Genomic DNA, 12,782 nt, shown 5'->3' with positions numbered 1-12,782 from the left:
CTAAAACAGGAGCGGTCAAACTTGTTTAATGTAAGAACCACATAGAATAAATGTCAGATGTTTGAGAGCCACAAGACAGGAAGGAAGGAAGGCAAATAGATAGGAGAGGTGGAAAGAAAGCAACTTTAAATGCATTCTCCAAGCCACCAGCTGGCTTGGCTTAGAGAAGTGATTTAAAGAGACAAATGCCTTCTCCAAGCCGGGCAGTGTGGGCTTTGAGAGCTACATGATATGTGTGAAAGAGCCACAGTTTGCCCACCCTTGTTCTAAACCTTCTTTCCATTGTAATAGGGGGAAGAAAGCTTCTCTTACTGGGTGTCTGCAGGCATATTCCAAGGACCACAGAAAGAGACTCCTGGGGACACCTATTCTCTGAGCCAGGAGTGGCTTCTGAGACGGCAAAGGTAGTGCTGCAAGAAGAACAGCGGCTCAAGGATACTGGCCTGGGAAAGAAAGACAATAAACTGCATTAATAACCACAGCTGCTAGCAAACACTCCCAATGCAAAACAGCAATAGCCAGGGAATTCCCACCATACCATACTTGCTCACTTTTCTCATCACTTTTCTCATCACTGTTCAAATATACGGTACTTTGCTGCTGCCCTCAGTCTAAGTGGGTGAATGCTTTTTGTTCTTGTTTACAGCTTGATCCTGAATAATTACCTGGGAAGGGGGTTGTCTGATTGTTTTTGCAACCTGTGAAAGTTTTCTTGAGAAGTCTCCCCTTGGTTTTGATAACAGACACATTTCCATAGTCTTAATTGCTATTTCTGTCCACAACAGCCACACACTATTAGGCCACACACCCCTGATGCAACCAATCCTCCTGGAGCGTACAGTAGGCTCTGTAATAAGAGCCCTGTAAGCTCTTGGAGGATCGGCTACCTCAGGGGTGTGTGGCCTAATATGCAAAGGAGTTCCTGCTACAAAAAAGCCTTGAATATAAACATATCTTTGAGCCTGGTTCAGATTTCTCTGGGCACTGTGTTCAGACTAGAAGAAGAGCTGGTTTTATACCCCACCCATCACTACTTAAAGGCATCTCAGAGCGGCTTCCAATTGCCTTCTTTTCCCACAGTAGACATCCTGTGAGGGAAGTGGGGCTGAGAGAGCTCAGAGAGAACATTTCTGGAGAGAACTGCTCTGAGAGAACAGAGACTGACCCAAGGTCACCCAGCTGGCTGCACGTGGAGGAAGAATGGGGAATCAAACCCTGTTCTCCAGGTTAGAATCCGCCACTCTTGACCACTACACCAAACTGGTTACAAGAGGAAGAGGTCATGGTCCCCAGTTCTCCTTAATGTCTGAGAATAAGCATCATGGGAGTGGGGCTTCCTCCAAATCCCAACAATAATATACCACTGGTGCTTGAGACCTGGGGCTGAAGATCTCAGAATTATAGAATCATAGAGTTGGAAGGGACCTCCAGGGCCATCTAGTCCAACCCCCTGCACAATGCAGGAAACTCACAAATACCTCCCCCTAAATTAAAAGGATCTTCATTGCTGTCAGATGGTCATCTAGCCTCTGTTTAAAAACCTCCAAGGAAGCCTGAGGAAGCCTGTTGCACTGAGGAACCGCTCTAACGGTCAGGAAGTTCTTTCTAATGTTGGGTCAGAAATGTCCCTTACAAAAAAGAGATGCAGCAAAAGACAGAGGGAGCCCAATGTACCCTGTACAGGGTGTCAAGAGTCACTCCATCTTGTTCCTCTTGTCATGTGTATTCAATTGTATAATGCTATGCTGTGCTTCAATGCTATGCTGCGCTTGCCATGCCTTTGATATAACTGTAACTTGTTGCTTAGCTAGAGAGAGGGTGGTATGTCTGGGAATTAGCTAGTTGCTAGGTAACCAAGGGCAAAGAGCTGGAGGAGATGCAAACCATGAACTGATAGTGAGCACCTGTGGTGATGAGAGCTTTGCAAAAACCTCACGCAAAACCCCCACTTTCATGTGGTGCACTTTGGCTTGAATTATAACAGTCAGGGCAAAGGTTTATAAATTGGGGGAACTGACAGAGAGGTCAGTTCCGACAACGCATGTGTATGCCCATGAAGCTGGAATAAAGATCTTGAACTTCAACTGTCTTTTCCCTGACTCTGGGTCTGACATAGGGCCCCATGGGAAAACAGAGCCAGGTTCAACTCCAGCCCTTCAGGTTCATTTCTTCTTCTTGTTGGTATTTTGTGTGTGTGTACCTGGAAGTCACGGTGACCTATGGTGACTGACCCCTACTGGGGGCCTGGAGGGTATTCAGAGAGAGGGCTGAAACAAGCCTGCCCCTGCCTCCCACCTCTGGTATTCCTTGTAGCTCTCCCATCCAAGTACCAGCCAGAGTCAGCCCTGCTTAGTTTCCAAGATCTGACAAGATCGGGCTGGTTTGTTTCTTAAGAAGTATTGGTTACCAAAGACTGTTGAGCGGCCCAGTGAATCCTTGAGCGATCGAATGCAAAATGGCCTTTTTAAAAAGCAGCACATTGCTAATGGATGTTTGTTATAAACACACATGTTCTTCCGTTTGTGCAGCATGGTTTGACTCTGGTTTTCACACCAATTGGATTCTACTGAAGCCACACAGCCCTTTTCCATCACGGTTCAATCCCAATGTGCCCCCCCTCCCCACAACAGAAACCACCCCGCTATTTACAGGACTCTAGAAGGAAAACCAAAGCAACTGATACTCTCCAGTCAGCCCCTACCAACAGTGCAATAGAATTAGAAGAAGAAATAATTAGAAAAAGAATTAATTAGAAGAATTAATTAGAAGATGATGATATTGGATTTATATCCTGCCCTACACTCTGAATCTCAGTCTCAGAGCAGTCATAATCTCCTTTATTTCCACCCAACACACACACACAACAGACACCCTGTGAGATGGGTGAGGCTGAGAGAGCTCTCACAGAAGTTGCCCTTTCGAGGACAACTGCTGCAAGAGCTATGGCTGACCCAAGGTCATTCCAGCAGCTGCAAGTGGAGGACTGGGGAATCAAACCCAGTTCTCCCAGATAAGAGCACTTAACCACTACACCAAACTGGCTCTCCACTATATGTGTGCGATAGTGAAGAAGACCTTTGTTGCATTCCAAGTCATGTGCCCCCTCACCATTCTCCTGTGCTAGAAACAACGTGGACTGGTCCCAGAAAACCCAGACGTCCTTGGCTGGCACTAGACTTCAGAGTAAAAGTCACCACATCTTCTAGGCTCTGCCCGGTCGCTGGAGTGCCGTTATGTATTTGCCGCGCACGGCTGGTCACCGCAACTGCATGGAACTGCTGCTGTGCCGAAAGGTTGCTCCAAACGGAGGGTGGAACCAGCTGATCTGGAAAGACAAATAGGACAGCACGGTGGGACAGCCAAGCAATGCAGAGGGGGAAAAGCAGAGTAGGAATTGGCAGGCCTCAGATTCAGCAGGAGCTCACAGGAGCACAGCTCTTGAACCTGACAGTTGCCCCTCTTCCTCCCCACCTACCTTGTCCATTGAATAGTAAGATCTCCTGGATTAGGAGAGTGGGCAACCTGCCAGCCACCAGGAGCTTTGCTACACACCCAGCAGCCCTTATTAACCCCTCAAGAAGCCTGTGCCACCTTTTCTCCACTTCTTATGTGATTTTTCAACAGCGGGTGGCTTGCTGGCCTTTTGACTGGGGGGGGGGGGTGGCCAAGGAGAGCCCCAGGCGAGCAAGGCCTGCTTGGGCTGGCTGGATCTCTAGGAGCCCAAGCAGGCCTCATTTATATCAGATCCAGCCCTCATAACAGATGAGTTCGACACCCCGGCTCTACAGCTTAGTGGAAGTATTGGAGGTAAGTTAAACTGAGTGTGACTGGCCCAAGGTCACCTGGCATCCTTCCATGGCAGTGCAGGGATCTGAACTTGGGTCTCTTGAGATCGTAGTGTGACACTCTGACTTCTTAAGAGTGCTGCTTGAGGCAGCTCACAGCACCCGAAATAAAATCACGTCGAATAATTCCACTCAACCACCATTAAAACCTGCCTGTTTATTAAACCCCAGAAGCATAATTGATATGGCTGCCTGAATGATCCTCCTAAGAGCCCTCTGGATAAAACAATTTAAAAGATTGATCTTCTCGTTAACAAGCAGAGTGAAAAGAAATGTGTTGTGTTGTTGCCTACAAGAGAGTTGGGTAGAGACAGAGATCCAAAAGTATGACCTCAGATGGACCAGGACCAGCGCTTTGTATTCCAAGGAATTATGTTCCATTTGGCTTTGCATGCAAGCACTCTTTGTTCGAGTAGCAACATTTTCTGTTTACAGCTAGCATAAATGGATCTGAGTGAGCAATTTGGTGAGACAACATGCAAGTTTGGTGGGACAACATGCAAGAGCAGGGGTGTCTGACTCATTTGTTATGAGGGCCGGATCTGACAAGGATGAGACCTTGAGAGGCCAGGCCATGTCGGGCCAGGCCAGGCCGTGTCAGGCTGGGCCATGTGTGTACCAATTTAAGATTAGGTAGCAGAGATGTAAACTGTTTAAAGATGCAGACAAACACAACTTTAAAAAAAAAAAAAACCCTTAAAATGACACATACTTAAAACATTAGCACTTGTTGGTCTTAAAGGTGCTTTCTCTGTATTTCTCCCAGGGGATCCAGGGAACTGGGCAAAGGAAGCTCTGGCTCTTTCCCTCCCTCCCCGGGGGACCAGAAGAGGAAGGAGCCTCAACCAATGGAGAAAATCAAGATTTTGCTCTGTAGCTCCTGTGCGGTTGAGCAAGCCTTGCAAAGCAAGCTGATATGTAGAAGGAAGCAAGAGAGAGGGAGAAGAAAGCAGACAAGAGCCAGTTGCTTGGGGGCCTGATAGGAGCCCTCCGAGGGCTTGATTCAGCCCCCGGGGCCGCATGTTTGACACCCGTGTGCAAGAGAATCTAAACTCTGTTTAAAAAGAAATGGCAAGTCCCATGGAAATCTGGTTCAGTTTAAATAACAGCCTTCCCTGAAAACTGGTTCAGAGCTGGTAAAGAACAAATTATGGCCCAAACATTGTAATAATCACAATAAATAGATTAAGAGTCCTGAAAAACCAAAAAGACACCCCCCTCTATGGCCCAGATACACAGGCCGGGTGAGAGAACTTCCATTCCAGTTCCAGATAGCTTCTAGACTAGGGGTGTCGAACTCATTTGTTATGAGGGCGGGATCTGACATAAATGAGACTGGGCTATGTGTGCCGTAAAATGTAATGCCAGGCAGCAGAGATATAAACTTTATAAAGAACACAGACAAATACAATTAAAGTGGTTTTAAAACTTAAATAAAACATCCTTAAAACATTAGTATTTGATCTTAAAAGTGCTTTCTTTATATCTCTCCCATGGGATCCAGGGAATTGGACAAAAGCAACTCAGGTTTTTTCCTTTCTTCCCCAGGGGTCTAGGAGGGGAAGGAGCCTCAGCCAACAGAAGAAAGAGAGGCTTGGCTCAGTAGCTCTGCTGTGCAACTGAGAGACCCTGGCAATGCAAGCTCTCCCTCTCCCCCTCCTCCCCAAGGGAAGAGCCTCAGCCAATGGAGAAAATAGAAGTTTTGCTCTATAGCTCCTGTGCAATTGAGCAAGCCTGGAAAAGCAAGCTGTAATGCGAAAAGAACCAAGAGAGAGGGAGAAGGAAGCAGATGACAGCCAGTTGCTCAGGGACCTGACAGGAGCCCTCTGAGAGCCTGACTTGGACCCAGGGCTGCATGTTTGACACCCCTGTTCTCAGGTCTTTTTTTGTAGCAGGAACTCCTTTGCATATTAGGCCACACACCCCTAATGCACAAATCTTCCAAGAGCTTACAGGGCTCTTCTTCCAGGGCCTACTGTAAGCTCCAGGAGGACTGGCTACATCAGGGGGGCGTGGCCTAATATGCAAAAGAGTTCCTGTTACAAAAAAAAGAAGCCCTGCTCTCAATAGCTTATACCCCAAAAATCTTGTAGATCTCTAAGGTACTACTGGACTTGAATCTAATAGCTCAGTATACAGTATTTAACAATGTGAAATTCTTTAACCACTATGAATGCCAGTTCACTAGGCATCATGTACACTTCCTATTTGACACTGTAAGCCGCTGCCTTGAAGCCAAAGGACAGATGACACAGCCTTGTTTGTCCACTAACCTTAGATCCTAATTCATCAGTGGCCTTCTGCCTTATGGGGACCTGGAACACTTTCCCCCCTCCGCAGCCTGCAGATCCAACACGGTGGGCCTTTCCCATGCAATCCACACACAGCCCAACAGTGGGAAGAAGAGCACTGATCAGGTGTAAAAGACCCGCCTTATCTGCTTGGCTGCACTCAGGTCTTTTGGGGTAGAAAAGGCCCAGCAGGGACTCATTTGCATATTAGGCCACACCCTCTGATGTCGACATTGTTCCGCACAAGGCTTTTCTTGTAGAAAAAGCCCAGCAGGAACTCATCTGCATATTAGGCCACACTCCCTGACACCAAGCCAGCCGGAACTACGTTTCTGTGTTTTCCTGCTCAAATAAAAGCCCTGGCTGAACTATTCACACATGTGCTCTGGCAGCAAGCCCAACAGAGGTGGCTCTGCACACACAGGGGACCAGTGATAGAATCACAGAATCACCGAGCTGGAAGGGGCCATCCAGGCCATCTAGTCCAACCCCCTTCTCAATGCAGGATCAACCTAGAGAATCCCTGACCAGTGGCTGTCCAGCTGCTGCTTAGAGACTGCCAGGGAGGGGGAGCTCACCACCTCCCTCGGCAGCTGACTCCATGGCTGAACAAAAAGTTCTTTCTAATATCCAGCCGTTTCCACTCTTAATTGAAACCCATTATTATGAGTCCTTGCCTCTGCTGTCAACAGGAACAGGTCCCTGCTCCTCCTCTAAATAAAGGTAAAGGAAGTCCCCTGTGGCGCAGAATGGTAAGCTGCAATATTGCAGTCCAAGTTCTGCTCATGACCCGAGTTCGATCCCAGCAGAAGCTGGGTTCAGGTAGAGGGCTCAAGGTTGACAGGGGACCATGCACAAGCAGCAGTCGTTTCCGACTCTGGGGTGCTGTCGCATCACAACGTTTTCATAGCAGACTTTTTACAGGGTGGTTTGCCATTGCCTTCCCCAGTCATCTACACTTTCCCCCCAGCAAGCTGGGGACTCAGTTTACTGACCTTGGAAAGATGGAAGGCTGAGTCAACCTTGAGCCGGCTACCTGAACCCAGCTTCCGCCAGGATCAAACTCAGGCCCTCTAAATAGCGCTAATATATTTAAGTATTACAGCATAAAAAGCACAAATTTAGGTATTTATACTCCTCCTCTAAATGACAGCCCTTGAAATCCTTCAAGAGAGAGCAATCCTGCCCCCTCCCCATCTCCTTTTCAGTTTTAAAATGTTTTATTGATTTAAACTACTACAAGACAGCAGCATTGCAGATAATACATAAAAGAAGGGGGGAAGCAAGATCTCCATCTCCTTTTCTCCAGACTGAACCTTCCCAAATCTCTCAGCCTTTCCTCACATGGCTTGGTTTTCAGGCCCCTGATCATCCTCGTCGCTGTCCTCTGCATCCAACTCAACATGTGACACCAATGCAAAATCTGTGCGCCTGCCCAGCAACATACCGTGAGCCTCTCCAGGCCTGGACTGTTGTTCTGAGAGGAGGATGAACAGCCCATCGCTTCTAAATGTGCCCTGCAGCGGGATACTCGAGTACGGCTTGTGGTCCTGGCTAGAGAAGAACTCCAAGGAATATCCTTTCAAGCTGCCGCCGGGTGTCCCTTTCAGCTCAATGAACCAGTAAGGGACCGAACAGTTAGCCAGGCCCACTTCATTGATTAAAACAGAGTGATTGTTGTGCACCACCAGCTCTGTGGAATTGGAGTCAGAAGGCGGACAGGCATTTTCACGGGAGGGCGTGATTGCCGTCACCTGAAACACAGACACACATGCATATCTTTACTATCTGTGACATTTTTCTCCCATCCTCCCTCTGTGAAGCTCAGCGCATGGTCTTCTTCTCCTGGTGGCCAAAAACACCCAGTAAAACCTCAAGAACAAGCAGGCATTTCAACCTGGACTTCCCACTCTGACAATCTATTGAACATATATGAACATATGAAGCTGCTTTCTACTGAATCAGACCCTCAGGGGTCCATCAAAGTCAGTATTGTCTACCCAGAACTGGCAGCGGCTCTCCAGGGTCTCAAGCGGAGGTTTTTCATGCCTACTTGCCTGGACCCTTTTTTAGTTGGAGATGCTGGGGATTGAACCTGGGACCTTCTGCTTACCAACCAGATGCTCTACCACTGAGGCACCATCTCTCCTCAGTTATGCAACACTGCCTTGCCAGGCTCGGATGCATTGCCCAGTAAAAGCAGATGCATTGCCCAGTAAAGCTTTCCAGCTTCCCCTTTGGCTAGAAAGAGAATCAAGAACATTTTGGTGTCCAAAGATCCTAAAAATGGCCTGCAAAGGAAGCCCTTCCAGGAACCTAGCCAGACTGATTTTGGAAAGAAAATCCAGCTCAGAGGCTTGAAATGTTTCTTTCAAAGTCAAGTTTAACTACTGTGTTAAAACGGGGACTGAGCTTGCACAAGACAAGCTGGCTGCCAAGTGAGTGTTGCTTCCTCTGTACAACATAAACAATCGAGTTCCAGGAAACCTTTGAACCCATACCCAACAAATGAAACCATGTTTGAGTTTCCATCATTGGAGGAAATCAGAAATTAGAGCAGGGCCTTTTCAGTGATGATCCCCCCTTCTATAGAACGTCCTTGGCAGTTAGGTTGAGATCGGATTAAAGTGATTAAGCAGCCTCCAGGCCAATCTAATCGTTTGTTATCCTGTCCTCCCTCCAAGGAATTCAGGACATCATATGTGGTTCTTCACTCCTCCATTTTATCCTCATAACAACTCTATGGTATGCTGAGAACTGAGCATGCTCACTGCCCTTTAAGTAGCTATAGACTGGAGGGCACTTAAAGGGGGGAGGGAATTAGGGTGGCCAATCACCAGCTGGGGACAGGGGATCCTTCAGTTTACAGGCCCTCCCCCCACTTCAGGGTCATCAGAAAGTGGAAGGGGGGAGGAAAATGTCTGTTGGGCACTCCATTATACTCTATGGAGACGAATTCCCATAGGGTATAATGGAGAATTGATCTGTGGGTATCTGGGGCTTGGGGGGCTGTTTTTTGAGGTAGAGGCAACAGATTTTCAGACTAGCATCTGGTGCATCTCCTCAAAAAACGCTCCAAATTTCCAAGAAATTGGACCAGGGGGTTCAATTCTATGAGCCCCAAAAGAAGATGCTCCTATCCTTCGTTATTTCCAATTTAACAGGCATGTGGTTCCTTTAAATGTGATGGCCAGAACTCCCTTTGGAGTTCAATCGTGCTTGTCACATCCTTACTCCTGGCTCCACCCCCAAAGTCCCCTGGCTCAACCCTCAAAGTCTCCAGATATTTCTTGAGTCAGACCTGGCAACCCTAAAGGGAATAAGGGAGTCAAATGTCAATTAAAGGTGGGAGGAATAAGGAAAACAGAAGGAAAAGCTCCTCCTACTCAACCCCCCCGAGCTAATTGTATCTCAGATGATATTTTGGATGGTAGGAGGGGAGATAATATTTCTCCACTGTTAATCTTCCCATAGTTCCTCTCCCCATTTGCCTTTGCTTTGCATGCCAGATTTAGACACCCCAATTGGCAGTTGTCTGGTCCCAAGAAAGGATTTGAGACACAACACCCAAAGCAAATGTAAACAGATGCATTTGACTGTTCTGATTCTCCTGGCATATGCAAAAATGGTGTGTTCACTCTTTCAAGGATAGACCGTGATGGGGAAAAAGAAGATATTGCATTTATATCCCGCCCTATACTCTGACTCTCAGAGTCTTAGAGCAGCCACAATCTCCTTTACCTTCCCCTCTCCCCACAACAGACACCCTGTGAGGTAAGTGGGTCTGAAAGAGCTCTTGCAGCAGCTGCCCTTTCGAGGACAACTCCTGTAATAGCTATGGCTGACCCAAGGCCATTCCGGCAGCTGCAAATGAAGGAGTGGGGAATCAAACCCGGTTCTCCCAGATAAGAGTTTGATGCACTTAACCACTACACCAAACTATCTCTCCAGGGCAGCCAAAGAAATAAATGGCCACCTTGAACTCTGTGGGGAAAGGGGGACACACAGCAAATGCCAAGGAAGGAGCTGCAAGGACAGTTCCTGAGTAAAGGAAGGGGGGATTACAGGTTACACCACCAGTCTATACTCAAAGCCAACCCAAAAACCTGTGGGGGTATATGTGATCCAAAATTACTAGGCTATAAAATTGTGCAGTCCCATGGAAAGGGAAAAAAATTGAGCACCAGGTTAATTTCTGGGTTTCTTAGTAAATCCCAAGCCTGAAGAAATTGATGAATGAAACAGGAATCACACGTTAACAATGCTGTCGCAATCTACAATTTTGGGGATTTGAAGATATATTTGTTCTACTGTGAACCATACCTGTGAGAGACATTTCTATGAGACATCCAGTTTATTAAAGATTTTGATATACTATATGGACATTACAATGTAGCAATTTTGGATCACATATACCCCCAAAGGTTTTTGGTTTGCCTGTTGTTCATGTGATTTCTCTTCTCGTTTTTGTTTGTACTCAAAGCTAGGCAGCTACTTTTTTTTTTGTGGTAAGTATATGTGTGTGTGGGGAGCGGGGAAGGCACATTATTTCCAGCAGAGAAGTCGAACCATTACCTCAGGGGTGGCGAACGGTAGCTCTCCAGATGTTTTTGCCTACAGCATGTCCAATGGCTGGGGCTGATGGGAGTTATAGGCAAAAACATCTGGAGAGCTACCGCTGGCCACCCCTGCATTACCTCACTCCCTCCAAGCCTGCTTGTGTGCAATAGGATCCTGCTGAGGGAGCAGCTGCTAGGGGTGCCAAGTAAAATTCAAGAAAAACCTGGGGACTTTGGGGGGGTGGGTGCAGCCAGGAGACTTGGGGGGATGGAGCCAGGAGCAAGGTTATGACAAGCATCATTGAACTCCAAAGGCAGTTCTGGCCACCACATTTAAAGGGACCCCACACCTTTTAAATGCCTTCCCTCCATTGGAAATAATGAAGGATAGGGGCACCTTCTTTTGGGGCTCATAGAATTGGACCTCCTGGTCCAATCTTTTTGAAACTTGGAGGGTATTTAGAGGAGAGGTAGAGGGTATTTATAATAATAATAATAATAATAATAATGATGATAATAATAATATTATATCCTGCCCTCCCCTGCCAAAGGCAGGCTCAGGGCAGCTCACAGGACATGAATGCTATGCTGAAAATTGGGTGCCTCTATCTCAAAAACCAGCCCTCCCCCCCAGAGCCTCAGATACCCACGGATCAATTTTCCATTATACCCTATGGGAATCGGTCTCCATAGGGAACAATGGAGTGCCCAGCAGACATTTCCCTCCCCTCCTCTGCTTTCAGATGACGCTGAAGCGGGAGGAGGGCCTCCAAACCAGGGGATCCCCTGCCCCCACCTGGGAATCCAATGCCTCTCCTCAAAATACCCTAAACGTTTCAAAAGGATTGGACCAGGGGGGTCTAATTCTATGATCCCCAAATAAGGTGCCCCTATCCGTTATTTTCAATGGATGGAAGGCATGTAAAACATGTGTAGTCCCTATAAATTTGATGGCCAAAGCTCCCTTTGGAGTTCAACTGTGCTTGTCACACCCTTGCTCCTGGCTTCACCCCCAATGTCTCCTGGCTCTAACCCCAAAGTCCCCAGATATTTCTTGAATTGCATTTGGCACCCCTAATGCTGAGTCAGGATCTCAAAGGCACCCCCGGGATCAAAAAAGCCAAGGACCCCTGAAATGGGGCTTGCTGCAAGCAAATGAGAAGGTAGAGGGCCTCACAGCCAGGGCTTTCTTTGTAGCAGGACCTTATTTGCATATTAGGTCACGCCCCTGTTATGTAGCCAATCCTCCAAGAGCTTGCAGGGCTCTTCCTACAGGGCTCACTGTAAGCTCTTGGAGGATTGGCTACATCAAGGGGGTGTAGCCTAATATGCAAAGGAGTTCCTGCTGCAAAGGAAGCCCTGCTCCCAGTCCAAGCTGGTGTTGTGCTCCTTACCTGGAAGCTGTCATGGCTTCTAGGCCTCAGACTGTGACACCGGCTCAAAGATTCATCTTGGTTGCTGTAGGAGTCATCTTCATGCAGGACGCTTTGGCCCGGAGCGAGGACCGCAAGCAGTCTCTCGGCCTTTTCCGAGCCCCGGGATTTGTACACCACGGCATCCACCAGCCCCTCGTCGGTCAAGCCCATGTTGATTTGGTATCTTGCAGTGGCGCTGTGGTAGAGAGCGACGGCATCCACTCCGTTCTGGATTGTATTGGAGGGCAGAACCATTGAGGGTCTGGGGGTCACCCCATCACTGCCCACCAGAAAGTAGCCGTGATCGTCAGTACGGTGGCCCGTCAGGTTCACCACCATGTAAGCCAAGTTGTTCTTGCCGTTGTACAGGACGAGCCAGTAGTTGCGGAGGTCAAAGGACACTGATCCAGGATAGAAAAGCTCTACATATTCTGTATCTTCTCGGGCTCCAGGGTTGTCTGGATTCACCTCGTTGATAAGGAGCTCGACCTGTGCGATCGGAGACTCCTTCGTTGTCCCTGGCTTTGCCGGCGTCACTGCTTTAAAGACCAATACACCAAGCTTATTAGGCAATGCTCAATCTCAGTCACTGGTTGGGATTTAGAGATTCTCAAATGCCACTGAAAAAAGCCAATTTGTAATGTTACAGACATTGTTCTGAACTTCAAGCAC

At 47.7% G+C, this 12,782-nt stretch overlaps 1 protein-coding gene across 2 annotated transcripts in view; it reads right to left on the bottom strand.

Annotated features, from left to right (window-relative positions):
- LOC132588474 (uncharacterized) overlaps positions 1-12,782 on the bottom strand; it is a 50,044-nt gene that overhangs the window by 10,380 nt on the left and 26,882 nt on the right. The window contains exons 6-9 of one of the 2 annotated variants that reach the window (XM_060260868.1): positions 12,090-12,649; positions 7,584-7,890; positions 3,109-3,325; positions 313-443 (exon numbers count right to left, since the gene is read on the bottom strand). In XM_060260868.1, coding sequence (XP_060116851.1) covers positions 313-443; positions 3,109-3,325; positions 7,584-7,890; positions 12,090-12,649 — 1,215 coding nt within the window. The remainder of the gene's footprint in view (positions 1-312; positions 444-3,108; positions 3,326-7,583; positions 7,891-12,089; positions 12,650-12,782) is intronic. The other variant, XM_060260869.1, reaches the window with a different exon arrangement.

Source organism: Heteronotia binoei, chromosome 20 (assembly GCF_032191835.1).
Source record: "Heteronotia binoei isolate CCM8104 ecotype False Entrance Well chromosome 20, APGP_CSIRO_Hbin_v1, whole genome shotgun sequence".
Classification (NCBI taxonomy): Eukaryota; Metazoa; Chordata; class Lepidosauria; order Squamata; family Gekkonidae; genus Heteronotia; species Heteronotia binoei.
The sequence above is the reverse complement of the archived record's forward strand: the minus strand, read 5'-3'. Positions and strand labels throughout refer to the sequence as shown.